The 17,788-nt window shown below is 38.7% G+C and overlaps 1 protein-coding gene across 1 annotated transcript; it reads left to right on the top strand.

The window, feature by feature from the left end:
* Window positions 1-1,122: 1,122 nt before the first annotated feature.
* LOC139739246 (uncharacterized) lies at window positions 1,123-17,728 on the top strand. The gene is made up of 5 exons (XM_071649862.1): window positions 1,123-2,072; window positions 5,863-5,905; window positions 14,429-14,627; window positions 16,477-16,730; window positions 17,424-17,728. Exons 1-5 carry the CDS (start codon window positions 1,123-1,125, stop codon window positions 17,655-17,657), a joined length of 1,680 nt encoding a protein of 559 aa, XP_071505963.1. The 3' UTR covers window positions 17,658-17,728.
* Window positions 17,729-17,788: the final 60 nt, after the last annotated feature.

Raw genomic sequence — 17,788 nt, 5'->3', positions numbered from 1 at the left:
CTGACATTGCACACTACAGTATACATGCTCTTCAATGGCACAATTCTTAAACGACTTGATTTTGTTCTCAACTATTCTGACGTTTCCTTCGTCTAGACTAGACACGTGTGTTTGTGAAGATCAGCTGACACGCCGAGTCTCGCTCGCCCGCCCGCTCAACCCTGGGCTAATCCCGTCAATGGAACACCGAGTCGTGCCTATAAAAACCGAGACCACACATTTGAACGTAGTCTTGGCACAACGTAACATCCACTGGACAAATAACCACACCCCACACGTCCAACGTCAGGACAAAGAGATCGTCCACATTCAACAAAGGGGTGATTTTATCTTCGGCAGTATAGAAAAAAAACAACCCAACTTATTTGCAAAACCCTCTCTACTAAGGAGCAGACAGCTGTTGATTTACACAGTGTATATGTATTACGCCTAAAACTAAGCATATCATCAACAAAATGACACGGAATGTAATTTGCAAAGGCATTATGACGATTTAAATTTAGTATCCTAACAACTATTTCGTAGAAGAGTTTCGGAAATTTTTATCTGCATGCATAATGCTTGCTTTGACGACGAGGAACATTGACCTATCAGCGCGCGCCATTTATGAGCTCTATCACGTGGTACCTATCTGACCAATCAGCGCGAGGCTATTTAAATTCCCATCCGTCTTTGTTCAAGGCTCAGTCAACGGAATTCTACTACAACTTACTACGGGCCCATCCTCCGGAGTCCAAGGCGATTTGTTTTGAGTGCTAATTACAGCTCATTGCATCAAAAAGGCTCCATATCTTTCACTGGATATAATTTATTCGCGTGAAAAACAGTTTATTCCTTGGATCAGTAATATTTTGCGAGCTGAAAAAGGTCTGTTTCGCTGTTATACAGTGGTTTTCTACAGGTGAATTCTTATCTTCCGTGTGGGACTACAACAACTTATGCGCACACGTAACGTATGTACAGTTTGTATGTCGTTATAGGGTTGTTATTGTATGAATTTCTAATAGGTCGGACTACACGACATTTTCTACTCTCGCTCCGATCGTGATCTGTAGCTGTCGTCATTGTGGATGTTATATCGGACATGTTGTAATTGCGTTTGGTCTATATAAATGTTAAAATATGGCAGATATTGACTTTTGGCATTGCAATTCTTCTGTGACCGACCTGTCGGTGAACGATGTTTTTGAGAGCGAGGTACAGAGCGAAATGGCAGAGATACTGCGCTCAGATTCCGCACGATTTTCTCCGCAGCCACGGACAGACCTCGTTCAGCAGTCAACGGGTTTAGCGGACTCGACCGACTTCGCGGACCTGGGATCACTCCCAAACTACTTCCAAGAGCAGGGAGTTCAAACGACTGCGCAGGACATTAACTCGACGTCCGTCTTGACAATGACGTCGAACACTGTGGACTTGAGTCAAATTTCAGCCATGGATAGTGTAGATAATCAAGTAAACAGCTTAGATCTGCTTGTCGATCCGCAAACGGGACTGCCTGTTTCGACGACCACTCATCTGCAGCTCGACCCGAACTCTGCACAGGCAAGTCTCCAGATGATCGTAAACAGCCTGCCAGAGCTTCAGGCCCAGATTGCCTCGTCCTCCGCTGAGAACTTGGGTCTTGCCAATATAGGCAACATCATTTCCCAAGCTCCCATTTTGTCTCTCAATACGCAACAGCAACAACTGCACCAGGAGTCGCCTCTGATCCTTTCGACAGCAACATCTGACAACCAGAATCTCACCTTCCAGAATGGAACGTTGCAGCAATCTGACCTTCAACAAATCAATCTGTCAAACTTTAACGAGCTTGCCACTCAAACTTTCATCACACAACTCCAGCAACAGCAGTTGCACCTCGCCAACGGTAATGTGCAAACAGGCTCACTGTCAAGTCTTAATTCAGCGCTGAAGGTGAAAAAGAGCGACGCTGAGCCAGCAAGCCCAAAAACTAAGACGGAGAAGATCTACCCTAAACCTGCCTACTCTTACAGCTGCCTCATCACGATGGCTTTGAAGAACAGTCAGACAGGCTGTTTGCCTGTCAGTGAGATTTATCAGTTCATGTGGTAAGTTCCTACAAACAAATTCAATTCATTCCAACATGTTTTCTTTACTTTTAATGTGATGTATATCAGTTCGGGAAACCCACTCACAAGGGGGGCCCCTCCTTATAAGTAACCCGTCCCCCTTATAAGTAACCCCGTCCCCCTTATAAGTAACCCCCGGGGCACCCCTTATAAGGAGTCTCCACGCTTTTTTGCAATGCAACGCGAAAATGAAAGGACTGCGGCAATTCGCTTGATTATGTCCATAAAGCTTCACAAGTTTCCTAGTTACTCACGAAATTTGAGCAAAATCGGTTTGAGGCATCATATCTAAAATCATGGATTTAAATGCGATGTCAAACGACCCATGCGAATGCTGAAATGCGAGCGATTACTGGCGTGAGTGTCGCCAGGCGCGGCGGCGCGGCAATGCTTGAGTGCAGACGTGGCGACTAGGTACATGTACTCAGTCGCCACGTCTGCACTCAAGCATTGCCGCGCCTGGCGACACTCACGCCAGTAATCGCTCGCATTTCAGCATTCGCATGGGTCGTTTGACATCGCATTTAAATCCATGATTTTAGATATGATGCCTCAAACCGATTTTGCTCAAATTTCGTGAGTAACTAGGAAACTTGTGAAGCGTTATGGACATAATCAAGCGAATTGCCGCAGTCCTTTCATTTTCGCGTTGCATTGCAAAAAAGCGTGGAGACTCCTTACAAGGGGTGCCCCGGGGGTTACTTATAAGGGGGACGGGGTTACTTATAAGGGGGACGGGTTACTTATAAGGAGGGGCCCCCCTTGTGAGTGGGTTTCCCGAACTGATATACAATGTCAAGAAGTACGAAGTCTACTACCTCCTTCTACTAGTCTTGTGGATTTTTGTGGTAATTCTTACGTGTACTTGAATGTGACTGCAATGGCTCTTTTGTGACTGAAACTAACCAGGAACCTGCTGTCATCACAGATTGCATCTTACTAGCAGAGCGTATTCTTTACAATTGTATAAAACCCGGATTGGTTTTCTGACAAGAAACATCCACATCTTGCAAAACACACAAAAAAAAGGAAAACATGTGAAGAAGAATTTCATTTTCAAAGAGTAAGTTACTTCATGAACTTCCTGTCAAAGAAAAAATCTTTGGTAGGCCTACAGTGTCCCACCTTCACATTGTAGTTTGTATCTTTAGAGTTCTATACTAAGTAAATCTTCATTTTGTTATTGAAAGTAATTCCATCATCTAGATTAACTTTTAACCATCAAGATATAAACTACATAATCTAAAATGTGTCTCTGTTTTTTTATAGTAATATTTTTTATGCAATTTTCTTACATCAATTGCCATGGAGTCAGGTATAAAAGTTTCTAACTTTTTTTTTGTCTTTGTTTTGAGACTACCTTATTTGACAGAACAACAGAACTCATCCCAGAGGTTTCCTTTTTTTTTCTGAGTAGAAGTGGTGAACATTAATCTTAGAATTCATTCATCATTTATGTAAGAATACAAACAAATGGATCAACAAATGAAAAACTAAATTGTACAAATTGTACGAATCCAAAGACAGGGTGCACACACCACATATAGGTTATTGTTATTGTATGGAAAATATTACATTGTACAAGTTGTAGGACAAGCCACATCTGCTTTTGTGATGTACAGCACAATTAATTACTGCAACTAGAAAATGCAAATAACTTACAAATGTAATACAATGCTTTATTACTTCCGCTGAATTGCATAATTAACTTAATGCCCACTTTTGCACTCCCAGCTAGGCTTTGAGTAGAAAAGTTGAGATTGTAGCTGCCAGGAGCATTGTTTGGTCATTTTCTGGATTTCTGTCATACATTGTAGCTGAGTCCGGTCCACCTGCCCTCTTTGTCCTGGCTGGCCGGACAAGTGCATTGTTCATTACATAACACTGAAGGCATTTGTCACTTCAAAGAAACCACTCCCAATCAATACACCCAGTCAGGGGAACAGGATCATCCTTTGTTGTAGTGTGGTTTGAAATAACAAGAAAGGAGTTCAGTCTGTTTGTTGGGAGAAGTGAACTGTGTAAGGACTAGTCTTTGTTTCTAGGCCTTAGAGGAAGATACCCATATCATGTTTTGTCCCTGCTGTCAGGTTGGCCCCTTCTTAGCCTGGGTTTTGGACAGTAAAAGAAGAAGATCAGTTAAGACATTGTTCAACAAAGTTTCCAGCTGAGCACTTTGAATTAACACAGTCATACAATGATGTACATTAAAGTTTCACTCATTAAGTCTTTATGAAAATATTTGATACACTTCATCCACATATCAAAAAGAAGAATTTTGAGGATAGGAATGGTTTCATGTTTGTTCCCATAATCTGTATATTTTTGCCATTTCACCAAGCTGATCTTTCTTGAGTGTCTTACTGTTTGAATAGATTTTCTTCTTGATTTTCTTTTTTTGTGTGGTTAGAGTGAAGAGGATTTGGTATCTTGATGAAATTTAACTTTATTTAGGAAAAAACTGTTATTCACTGAGCACTGTTTTCAACCCAGTTCAGTTTTAATTCTGTGGTAAACCTCACCTATCAACCTTAACTCTCTCTAACTCCATCTATCTTTGCCAAATTTTGTCTTTTGTTAAATCCAAACTGAATGAGATGATGTACAAAAAATGTAGTGTTTATTAAATCTATCATGTAGCTATACTATTTTACTACTGTAAAACGAGGAATTTTCGCGTGCATTTTAATTTCGCGAGCGCCGAAATTCGCGAAATTAAAATGCATGCGAAAGTCTACACTACATGCACTGAACGCCAGTGGCAATTCGCGAAAATTTCATGCCACGAAAAAGGCTGTCGGCTCCAATTCGCGAAAATTTCATGCCGCGAATATATCATGTTTTACAGTATTTAAATGATAACAGGTCAAATCAATTTAGTACACTATCAACTACCCCTCACTCTGAAAGACACAACATGTGTTTAAACTTTGTTTTGACAAGCCTTTTTTTTTTTTTTTTTAACATACTCAGTCAGACTGTTGTCTAGCTACAGTGGAGTTGTAAGGTACAGTCTACTCAAGTTTATCAAGTACAAGCTAATTTACTTTTCTCTTGCAAAGAGTTTCGACATGCACAGGTTTCACTGTGACAATTGCTTTCTTGTAGAACAGTTCAGACATTGATCAGGGCTGCATGCAACTATTTTTTTCCCCTACTTGTCTGATGTGTCTGTTGGACCAGTAGTTAGCCAATTTTTCCATTGTTACTGGTCCATTCCTGAAAATGTTACCGGTCCCGATAGTGATTTTCACTGGTCAGGGAAGCAGGGACTGTTGGACCAGTGCCAGTGTGCAGCACTGCAAAGATGTTTTACTCTGCATTGTCACTAAGTTATGTTTCTTCACATGGAGTCTAGGTTGAAGACTAAGTATTGACCATTGAGTAAGCAGCTGAGAGTAGGCTCAGTCTATGAATGACTCCCTACCTTGGTAGCTAGCCAAGGGGGTGTGGCCTGGCTTACTCATAGTAAGTCACTTTTTCTCCCCAAATACCAGCTGATGTTCCCCTGAGACAGTGGGTAGAATTTAGTCACTGGAAACGATATTGTAGTATTGAGGAAATCATTCTGTTTACAGTACTGCCTACTGGTAGTTCAGACTTACACACCCCCATTTGTATTGTTGATAAACAGATTTACAGTGAAATCAGGAAGGTGGAAAGATGTTTTCCACCTCCCTGGTGAAATACAGTGCCATTTACTCTATTTGCACTTCTAAAACATCCCCATAAAAAGCCATATTTCTCTCTTTCTTTCTTTCTATTACAGCGAATACTTTCCATACTTCAAGACAGCTCCTGATGGGTGGAAGGTAAGATTTTGTTCATTGGTAATCACAGGGCAAACTATAAGACTTCAGTGTGTTACGATATCCTAGATCATCACTGAAATCGAGTGGGACAATCAGCAGATACAATAGTGTTTGGATGCGAGATTCATTAGCTAGTCTATGTTTCAGACCTATGGAAGGTTTCCATTTAAAGTGAGTAATATTTCTCTCACTGAATGAAGTTGCTTCCCTGTGATGATTGGATGTAACAGGGGGCTGATTTACATAATGCAGACCTGACACTGTGAGGTGGAGCTGAACCATACAATTTGTATGTGTAAATACCTACTCACTAAGTAACAAAGGCCTCACTTACAATTTTGTTGCCTTTCATCTGCCATATCATGTAGCAAGAATCGTCAAAGGAAACAGTCCACTTGGTTTAGTCTTTAGGTTTAATATTGTATACAAATCTGACATCTTACACCATAACCTCCACCAAAGAGGTTAAATGTCTGTGGGCATTGGTTTGTATGTTTGCGTTTGTCTGTCTGCTTGTGAGTAACTAAAAATACGTGAAAACACACATTTTCATGAAACTTGCAGGAAATATTATAGATATTCACACAAGGAACAGGTGATGGATTTTGGTAGTTATCACAGAATTTTTTTTTAACTTAAGGATTTTTCTTTGATCTTTGGCAAATAGGGTCAGTGAACTTGGAGTTCAAGCTGCGCGTATTTGAGGCTTGCATACGCTCACTTAAGCGCGTGCTCTGCGTGAGACGCCGCATAGCAGGAAGCTGATAAGGTAAACACATGGCCTAGCAACTGGGATCATGCGTGTATGGGTGGAATTGAGCTGTTTAGCGGAGGTCTGTGCTCTCAGAGTGCTTTTCTACGTGTAGTTGTGTGCCTGATCAGATGAGATCTGTTTGGGAACATACATTGTACATGTAATGGTGAATGCATAATGCTACAATTTATGTACATCTAAAGCCCCGGTCACACAGCGCATTACGGCTTAATCATGGCCAAAACCCGTCTAAAAGTGGTCTCCCGTGAAGCAGACGATGTTGTTTGCGTTGATGTCGAGTTTAAGACGAGCTACGGTCAATTTATAGACTGTCAGGACGTGGGGAAAAAATGGGAACGGCGTCGGACGCGGTAGAAAGTTTTGAACTGCTCAAAATTTTACTCTGCGGACAACCATGGGTGGCACACATAAAGACGTGAAACACGTGTGATAATCCGTGTTCGGCAGTGATTAAAACTTGGGGAGACGTGGTAAGACGCGAAAATTTAGCGGGCAGAGCATGGTCATCTGACACGTGTTAGGCGTTGATATCACTGGAAATAGCGTGTGTTTGGCGGCTTATCACTGACAAATTGATTTTTCTGCGTACATACACGTGGCTGGACGTGGTTAGCCGTGCTAAGGCAGTGCTTCAGCAGTGGAACAGCAGCCAACGGCCATACCCCGTACAAAGCACGGCCAAACCAAAATTGACCAAAAAATTACCACTTACGACCACGTCCACCAAATTTTCACAACTTTTTGTACATGATTTAGACGTGGAGTGCTGTGTGACCGGGGTATAAGGTGTAGGTGCCTACATGCCAATGTCATGCATATTTTCATCCATGAACCAAGTTTAAAGTGAATTTGGCTGTATTGAGTTGGTGCCTTTAGAATAGTGTGATATTCACTGTCTGTTTCCATTTACTGTATTATTTTGAAACATTTCAAATGGTTATTAGGAAAGATAGACATTTTTCACGCATAAAATGCATTTGTACAGAACTTACATGTAATTCACAATTAAGATGTTCATGTTATGCTGGATTTGTGTTTGTGTGTGTACATGTGAGACAGGGAGAGGGAGGGGTTCACTATCTTGAGGCTCCTCCTAACAACCAATCAATGTCATCATGAGTCAAGACCACACCCACATCCCACACCAGCCCCCAATGACCCCGCCCTATATGCCCTACTTTAACACGGTCTGCATTTCATCACGAGATTGGGGTATAGTGGTAGGCTTATAAAAAGGGGCAATTTGTTGGTACATGTAGGTGGATAGAAATGTGTGTTCACTCATGCAGAGCACATTGTGTATTGAGCAATGGGAACGATGGGATAGTGTTCAAAGGTATGCATTGCCTCTCTAATATGAAAAGTCAATCAACAAGAGCTGGGCTGATACTGAATACATGGGGAGCTGTTAGTTTAAAATATTGATGAAAGCATTCTAATTGATCCCTTCATTTTCAGGGTCATGTATAATCACTATGCAATTATTTCCTGTAAAAGAACTGCCATAGAGGTTAGCTGCAGTTTAATGAAGTGTTGGTACCGGTACTCACAATTGGTACTCTGCAAGCAGCACAAAATGTAAAAAAAAAACCAAATAAACTTTTTCAGCATTTATTCCAGGGCTTCTGTCCTAATGCTTGTTTGTTTGTTTGTTTGTTTGTTTGTGTGTGTATGTTGTTGTTGTTGTTGTTTTTTGTTTTTGTTTTTTTTTTGGGGGGGGGGGGGGCAAGGAGTGCCCTACTTCCATTTAAACCATGTAACTCATAATACACAATACATTGTAGATACGAGGGAAGCTATCATAGATAACTATTGTAAAAAAGAAATCTACAAATGACGAAACTAAATTGAATTACTCTAACCAAATACCTGCACACTAACCCCCCCCCCCCCTTTTTTTTTCCCTACCGGTCCAGCTGGTCTCAGTGTGACCAGAAGATAACCAGTTTTCCATTTTTTACTGGTCCAAACCTAAAATTATTTGTCCCTCAACTTCATGAAATTCTTGTGACATTGAGTTGATTAACAGTGATTTAATTTGCTGCATATTTATGTTGATTTAGGGCAGTTTATCAGTCAGTTAAAAAGAATAAAATAGTCCTGATCTTTTTTAATCAGCCCAACAATGTTGTCATTTGTTTATTCATTTCATTTTTCATTTTATTGTTTCTGTATGGCACAATATAATCAACTCCGATCACTTTCAGAAATAAACATATGATTCATAATGATTCATGGCTGATTTTGCACATGACAGGTAATCAAATCTTAGTGACAAAGAACAAAGACATAATGATAATAAACAAAAAGTCAAGGTACCATACAGGAGGATCCCCAGTAAGCCGAGCTTGATATTGGGGCCTCATACACAGATAAATGAATAAACAGTTTCAACCAACTGTCGGTTCACTTAACTACAACAAGACAAACTAGTTTTACACAACAAAAACAGTTACATAACAAAACATACACGGACATGTACGCAGGTGATGCTAAGAAAGAAAAATAAAGAAGAAGGGGACAGCGATAATGAAAGATGGTGAGAAAGAACAGGAGACAGAGAGAAATAGAAAGACTCCTCGTTCGCTGTACAATAACACACTGTGCAAATACAACACTATTGCAGGTGCATACACCCTGTTGCCAGGTAACGGCTGGGTGTAGCAACGTACGGACCAGTTACATCTGTATCATATAAAAATAGAGAAACATTCCATGGCATGCCTACAACAGAAGGCAGAGTACAACATAGAATGAAGATGCTTCAAGTAACAAAAGAAATTCATGTTCTGGATATGTTAATTAAGTCACTGATATTTAGCAACAAGCATATGTTTAACAAATCTTTTGAAGGAACCAATCGTGCGAATTGCACGGGACTGAGATGGTAAAGAATTCCATACGTCTGGGCCAGTGTGCCGAATTGATTTTTTAGCTAAACAAGTTCTGGGATTTATAAGATGAATATTGGAGGCATTTCTTGTAGGGTAGGAGTGGATTTGTTTATTGAGTTGGAAAATATTCATGAAATAAGAAGGTAAACACTGAATGTTGTAGCGAAACATGAAGGCAGCAGTCTGTAAGAAATTAATGTCATCAATTTTCAGAATTCTATGCTTTTGAAATATTGGGTCTGTGTGAGCTCTATAATCAGTCCCAGCACAAATACGCATGGCTTTCTTTTGGAGCAAAAATATTGAATTTGTACTACTGTATGAAGTTGCCCAGACAATGTTGCAATAATTTATATATGGCAAAACGAGTGAGTTATACAATACAAAAAGAGTTTCTACCGGAAGAAAATATCGTAATTTACGTAGAACACCAATATTGCGTGCAATAGGATTTGATATATGTCTGACATGATCAGACCAATTTAAATATTCATTAATAACAACACCCAAAAATTTTATACATGATTTTTGTTCAATTGCAATATCATCTATGAGTAACACATTATTTTCTGGATCATGATTTGTTCTTCTATAACCTTTAAAATGAATAAAACTCGTTTTCGACAAGTTGAGAGATAACACATTGCTCCGGAACCAACGTGACAATTTCGGTAGTTCAGCATTCAGCTTCGAAATAAGACTATTGTAATCAGCATGGGAAAAGAATACATTGGTATCATTGGCAAAGAGAATATATTGCAATGAATCTGACACATTAACCAAATCATTTACATATATCAGGAATAAAAGCGGGCCTAAAATGGATCCTTGGGGGACACCACATGTTAACAGAAGCAAAGTAGATGAATGAGAATCGTGAACAGTATATTGATATCTATTTGATAAGTAACTAAGAAACCAATCAAGGGCGACGCCCCGTACACCATAATACTGCAATTTGGAAAGTAAGATACCATGATCTAGAGTATCGAATGCCTTGCTGAGGTCCATAAACACGCCTATCACGTGCTTATGGTCCGCCAAGGCGCTCGATACTCTGTCGTATAGTTTCAAGAGTGCAGCATCAGTGGAATGGGCTTTACGGAAACCATACTGATCAGGATTAAGCAAATTATTGCGTGTGATAAAATTATCAACTCTGTTATACACAATTTTTTCAAGAATCTTTGAGAAGGCAGGCAGAATAGAAATGGGGCGGTAATTCGATATATTTGAAGGATCATCCTTTTTATGGATTGGTACCACCTTAGCTACTTTAAATGACTGTGGATATACACCTGTAGATAATGAAAGGTTGAAAATATATACCAGTGGTGTCAAAACATATCGTATTATTTTCTTCAATAAATATGAGCTGATTTCATCATGACCAGTTGCATAACTATTTTTCAATAATTTTGTGATTTTTAATATCTCACTATCACTTACAGGATAAAAAAATAACGTTTTATAAAAACTTCTATTCAAAAATTCTCGAAAATCAATTTCATTCCTATCAATTTTCTTAGCTTGATTTTGACCAATTCCGGTAAAATACTCATTAAATTTATTTGCAATTGTTAGTGGTGTGTCATATGACACTTCTTCAAAAAATAACATATCAATCTTATTAACACGACCTTTATTCAAAATTTCTTTGATTACTTTCCAAGTAGAATTACAATTATTTCTGACTTTTACAAGTCTATTATGAAAATATGATTTGCGAGATGCCCTTATTATTTCTGTCAATTTATTTCTATATTTCTTATATCTGTCAAAACATTCTAAATCAAATCTATTATTTATATGCAATTTATATAACATATTCCGTCTCTTAATTGACCTCAGAATACCATTCGTGATCCACGGGTGCTTTTTCTTCTGTTTAACATTCATTTCTTTTAAAGGCATATTCTTATCAAAGTAATATAAAAATTTATTCAGAAAACAATCATAGGCAGAATTAACTTCCTCGCATGCAAAAACGTCTCTCCAAGTTTCTACTGCCAAATCATTTTTCAATCTATTAATTGAATCAAAAGTTATTTTACGTTTAACATATTTGGCAGACTGAGAAAATCTTTTTGAAATCAAATTGGTAAAGATCAAAAAGATTGGAAGATGATCAGATATATCAGCATAAAATATACCTGACTTTAATATATCTCGTTGCATATTAATAAAAATGTTGTCTATCAGAGAAGCTGACTGAGGTGTAATTCTTGTCGGTTTATCAATTGTATTATAAAATGAATGTGATAATAAAATATTAAGAAAGGTTGAAGTTGAGTCATTTTCAGTTGCCAGATCAATATTGAAATCACCCATTAAACAGCACATCTTATTGGAAGAGTTAATTTTCCTAAGCAGGGATTCTAAGTCCTCAAAAAATAATTCCAGGTTTGTATTTGGAGGTCTGTAAATTACACATATGATAAAAGAGTTACCAGGTGTTACATCAACTTGAATAGAGAGTATTTCAGCACTGGATAAAGAAAATGTCAAATCATTTCTAATTTTGGGGACCAATGAATGGGTAACATAAAAACCAACACCTCCACCTCTACCACATTTCCTGTCAGCACGAATAAATTTATAACCATCAAGGTTTACAAGATCAGGAGATGTATCATTCAACCACGTTTCTGTTACCCCAATGATAGAAAAATTTAACTGTATGGAGGACAGAAAATGAGAAAAATCATCAAAATTTTTTACTATGCTACGAGTATTAACATGTAATAAGCTTAAATCGGAAGATACACTATAATCTGACATTTGATGATAAAATTCGTGAGGTAGAAAATATGTGCGGTTGCCATCTATATCAAATTGTTGATCATTTTTTTTTTTATTTGTTGTTGTTTGCTTGCTTGCTTGCTTGCTTGTTTTACTGGTCATTTCGGACCAGTAAATTTGGCAATCCCTGAAAAGTTTACTGGCCTTCCAGTGATTTTTACCGGTCTGGGACCGTCAGACTGGTGCTAGTGTTCAGCATTGCTCTAAATTCGCATTGTGCAACATGCACTACAATACAGTAAAGACACAGGGTGTACCCACATCCAACAAAAACAAAAATACCTGAGATTTGTTTCCTTAGATTTCATCCAGTGCACATGGACACCAGAATGACGCTTCTAATAGTGTTAAAAAGTGATACACAAATATGTATCTAACATTCAGTCATTTTTCATGCCAAAGCCTGATTTTGTCTCTTTACTCACAAACCAAGCATGCGAAGCACACCTTATATTCCCTGGTAAATGGCCCATCTCCAAGCTGTTTAGTTCCACTAAAGACAGTGTAATATATCATTTGTTATACCAATACGAACATACCTACACTATTTGTATGCTACACATCAGTAGAAAGCAAAGTCCACAGATGATAAAATGCCAAAATGCGATTGGTGCTCTATTCACATTTTGAGTTTGGAAATGGAGTTACTTCTTACCTGTCAGGATTTCAATTGCTAATTTGTGTCAACTTCCCTTCTGCCTAGTCCAAAGTACAAGTCATTTTCCATTGTGCTGGTTGTAAAGACATTGTAAACAGTAGTGGACTGTTCCATTCATGGGAGGGGGAGGGGCTTGTAGTTTTCCAAGTCTCCTGGTTAACTCGACCATAATATCATTGACACAAAACAGATTACCCTAGGCTACACAATTCATAGAGTTGAGAATGTCTTGAAGCAAAGAATGTGACAGATCTGTATTCAATTAGAGGCTTAAATCCATTAATCTCTTGATCCTACAATGTATTTGTGCCAGGATTCAAGGTATCCAGTGGTACAGTAGTAACCTCATAGACCTTTCAGCCCATTGTTAAGTGCATAACATGTATTACCAGGCACCTGGCTAGGTAGGTTCATTCAACCAATAGGAGTGATTGTACATTGTATAGGGACAGGTGGCCCTGATTAAACATTGTATTCAACCCTGGTCGATTCTAGTCTCTTCTCTTACAGTCTTTTGTGTTGATTTTACACTTGACTTCTTACAAGGTTAGGTGAGAATACTGAACTTTGCCCAAACGTATAGTACACATTCATACTGTGCAGGGGTTTACACCCTGCAGATAACGAGTTTTCACAGTTGGGATTAATGCTGTTGTAGTCAAAATGGATCAATTGTTAATTCTGAATTTTTCCGATATCTAAGTTTTCTCTATGGATCCCACATACATGTAACTGTGAATGCTAAGTCTGAGAAATTGTTTATCCTGTAATTCTTTAATATTTCAATTCAGGTTTGATAATGTACAGCTTTATTGAGTCATAAAACTAATTTTCACTGGTTCCCTACTGCCTGCTTGGTTTGAGTCTCACAGTTCATTCTGATGCACTCTTTCTATAAAATAAAAAAATCAACCATCTGATCTTGACTACATGTGTGGAACAGGGGTTAAAAAAAGCTTCAAGATTCTTGGATATCTTTCTCTCTCTCTGTAAACCATTCTTGGAAATGCTGTAACCAACAAAAATGTTCAATAAGCAAAGAAATGGAGTTCCATTTCTTTGACATTACATAATCTTGTGAAAAAAGAAAATAAGAGAAAAGACAAACTTGTGTCACATATACATGTTTGTAGTTTCAATGTTCTTTACATTGCTGATTTGTTTTTATTTCTTTCTTTTTTTTAAATTTACATTGTAATTGATTTATTGGGTGTTGAAAATAATTATTTTGAAAAACACATGTACCTAAGGTAATATGTCCATTGTATTACCTTCAAAGTTTAAGATTTTGTCTTTGTTTCTGATATGGCACATCACATACACTGACTGATGTATAGCAATGAGCACTAAATGAAAATCTTCCACATTTGTTCTGTTTATTTTCTCCACAATAGAATTCAGTCAGACACAACCTGTCACTCAACAAGTGTTTTGCCAAGATAGAGAAGCCGACGCCCACCAATGGCAACGGCTCCACCAGGAAGGGATGTCTGTGGGCCTTGAACCCTGAGAAACAGGCCAAGATGGAGGAAGAGGTCTGCAAATGGACCAAGAAAGACCCCCTGGGAATCAAGAGGAGCATGGCCAAACCAGGTCAGTTAGAGGTCACTTCAGTGGTCAGAATTTCCTTCTTTTTATTATACCCCCCCGCCAAACGAAGTTTGAAGGGGGTTGTATATAGGAATCAGCGGACGGTCGGGCGGTCGGGCGGTCGGGCGGTCGGTCCGTTGCAAATCTTGCGTCGCGAACTACTTCCTCAGTTTTCAACCGATTCCCGTAAAACTTGGCGCAGATGTGTGCCTTGGGTTGTAGATGTGCAAGACGTATCTTTTGACAGTACCCAAAAGTACGTTGCCATGGTAACGGCATATTATGGGCAAAAATGGGTACAAATCTTGCGTCGCGAACTCCTCCCACAGTTTTTGATCAATTTTTATGAAATTAGGTACAGATGTTCATCTGAATATGTTAATGTGCAAGACACATATTTCCACAGTGGCAAAAAGTGCGTTGCCATGGTAACGGCATGTTATTGGTAAAATATAGGGCAAAATGCTTCATGGCAAAACTGCTTCATCAGTGTTCTTCCAATTCTCATGGAATTCATATTGAATGTTTGTCTTAGGATATAGGTCAGCATGACACATTTCTTGACAGTGACAAAAAGTATGTTGCCATGGTAACAGCTCACATATTATGAGCCAAAATGATGGAAAATTTTGTGTTGCAAACTACTTCCTCAGTTTTTGCCCAATTTCCATGAAACTTGGTACAGATGTGTGCCTTTGGTTGTAGATGTGCAAGACGCATTTTTCGACAGTACCCGAAAGTACGTTGCCATGGTAACGGCATATTAATGGCAGAAGATCAAGGAAAGATCTTGCAGATTTAACTACTTCCTCAGTTTTTTGACCAAAGCTTATGAAATGTTGTTTTGACCAAAGCTTATGAAATGTTGTTTGGCGGGGGTATAACCAGTCGCTGTAGCGACATTTCTAGTTTATTTTTAATCTTTACTGATTTTCATAACAATTGTAGAACAAAAATGAATACGATCAAAAATCACAGTACTCCATAATAATACCATAAAAAAAGGGGGGAGAGAAAAGAAAGAAGAAAAAAGGGTACGATATTGAAAAGTTAAAAAAAGGGGGGGGGGAAGGGTCCAGGCGCAAGTGACATTACGGTCCTTTAGGACAATATCGTAAGCAAAAACAACAAGGTCATGTTAAAAAAAAAATCAGTTTTGAGATGATAATGTTTCCCAATGTTCATTCAAAGCATCATATGTGTAATAGCTGGGGTAATACAGGGTAAATAGTAAGAGTACTAGAAAACCAAAAGGCTTACAAGTCAAATTTTCATTTTCTGAAATGAACAGAAAGTTTTTTTTTTCTATTTTTAGCAACAAAATATTCAGTTTCTTTAATTGTTGTCAAAAAGACTGGAAGGCTATGAAGTCTCCTATCATTGTCTTCTCTGTTTTCAATTGGTATCTGTGCTTTCTTTGTAGATCTAGATACATCTGTCCATATTGTGATGCCAATGGGGTCTGGTAGCAGGATGGATGAAGACTAGATTTACTCCATTAATCTCTTTAGCTGTGAAAGAGAACAAAAGAAGAAAATAATGCCTTCTGTTTCTACTATACAGATGTACTAACTTGTTATCATGATGAATAACCTACTGGGTATGCCCATAATATCTGCTGAGTGTTGATTAAAAAACATTTCAATAAGAAACCTGCATAGCTATCATCATGTGCACCAATAGAACTAGGATTTGATATGTTAGAAAGAACCAGAAAGGATGAAGTAACTGGACTTCAAACTGATTTTTTACTACTTTTTATTCCTGTAAGGTGATGTCTTGATATCAATTATGCAGCTCAGTTATTGTGGAGCTTTTTATTCAAATTTTCTGTGTTCCTTTCTCTCTGCAGAAGAGTTTGACAAGATTGAGGCTCTCTCGAGGTGTTCGTCATCGCCCAAACCTTCTCCCAAACCATCATCTCCGCCCCAAGCTCCGCCTCCACTCCAGAGTATCATCACCACGGCAACCACCACCACCTTGACATCATCCGATATCAAGGCGGAGGATTCCAGCAGCGGACTGACGGAGCAGTATTACTTTAACACCTCCCTCAACATGCTGGATCCTACCCTGACTCAGCTCGATGGAGATTTGGGCTTACAGGTACTATTGTAAATCTCATCTTCATGTGATTAATATTTGTTGCACTTAGCAGCTCCATAACCTGTAATTTGTGGGCTTTCAAATTTGTTCTGTGCAGTTGCTATAATCGTATGTGGTTTTATATTCTGATTGGTGGGAAAATCGATGTGCTGCCAGATTGCCTTGAAATTTAAACATGAATTTAACTAGCAAGTGATGTTTCGAAGGGGGACGATCCATTTCAATGTACGGCCTGCACAAAATATTAGCATAATTATATGCACACATGCTCAATAATACTGTTAGAAATACTAGTACACATTTACACACGCACTCATGCAGTCACACCTACTACCGTGTACCATAATTACAGACAAAGTGCACAATCCAACCCATTAAAAATGTGCTTAGAAAAATCTGGAAGATATTTTCACATGTATTCAATTTGTGCTAACCAAAAGTAATATGCAAAATCTGCAAAAATTAATGTATCAATTAACACAGCTGTATTTCCATGTTTACAGTAATATGAGATAAGTTTCTCACAACTTCATTTCACATTCTTTATGATTGCTACTATGGTTATTACACTAACCACTGAATTATTGGTGTGTATTTCCATCGATAAAGGGCGATTTGTCACTCAGATGTGATGAAAACAACTCAACACAAAAATTAATTTTCAAAAAATCATTTTTTCTTCTTCTTATACAGGACAATCTCCTGGATACCTTCAATGACCTGAGCAGCTTGGACGTTCCCATGACAACATCTCCCCTGACCACCTTTAGTCTGAGTGGCTCCATACTGGACACGTCACCGGTCAAGGACTCCGGCCATACAGTGACCACCTCTCTCCTCCCCCTGGACTCCCCCCAGGCTGTTGGCTCCTCGGCCCTTCAGTTCTGCAGCCCTACCAGAACTCCACAAGTCACTGCCTTTATGTGACAATCACAGAGGGCTGGACTCCTAGATACAGATGTTTCTAAGAGTTTTATCTAGATTACTACTTATCAAACCACATAGAGACGGATCATGTGCATATGTTTTTTTGAATGAAGTGCATGAAAAGAGACTAT

The sequence above is a fragment of the Diadema antillarum genome, unplaced genomic scaffold, assembly GCF_040938485.1.
Source record: "Diadema antillarum isolate AM-2024a unplaced genomic scaffold, OU_Dant_1.0 seq00000791_RagTag, whole genome shotgun sequence".
NCBI classification, from domain to species: domain Eukaryota; kingdom Metazoa; phylum Echinodermata; class Echinoidea; order Diadematoida; family Diadematidae; genus Diadema; species Diadema antillarum.
Note: the sequence above shows the minus strand (reverse complement) of the source record. Positions and strands in the feature narration are given on the sequence as shown.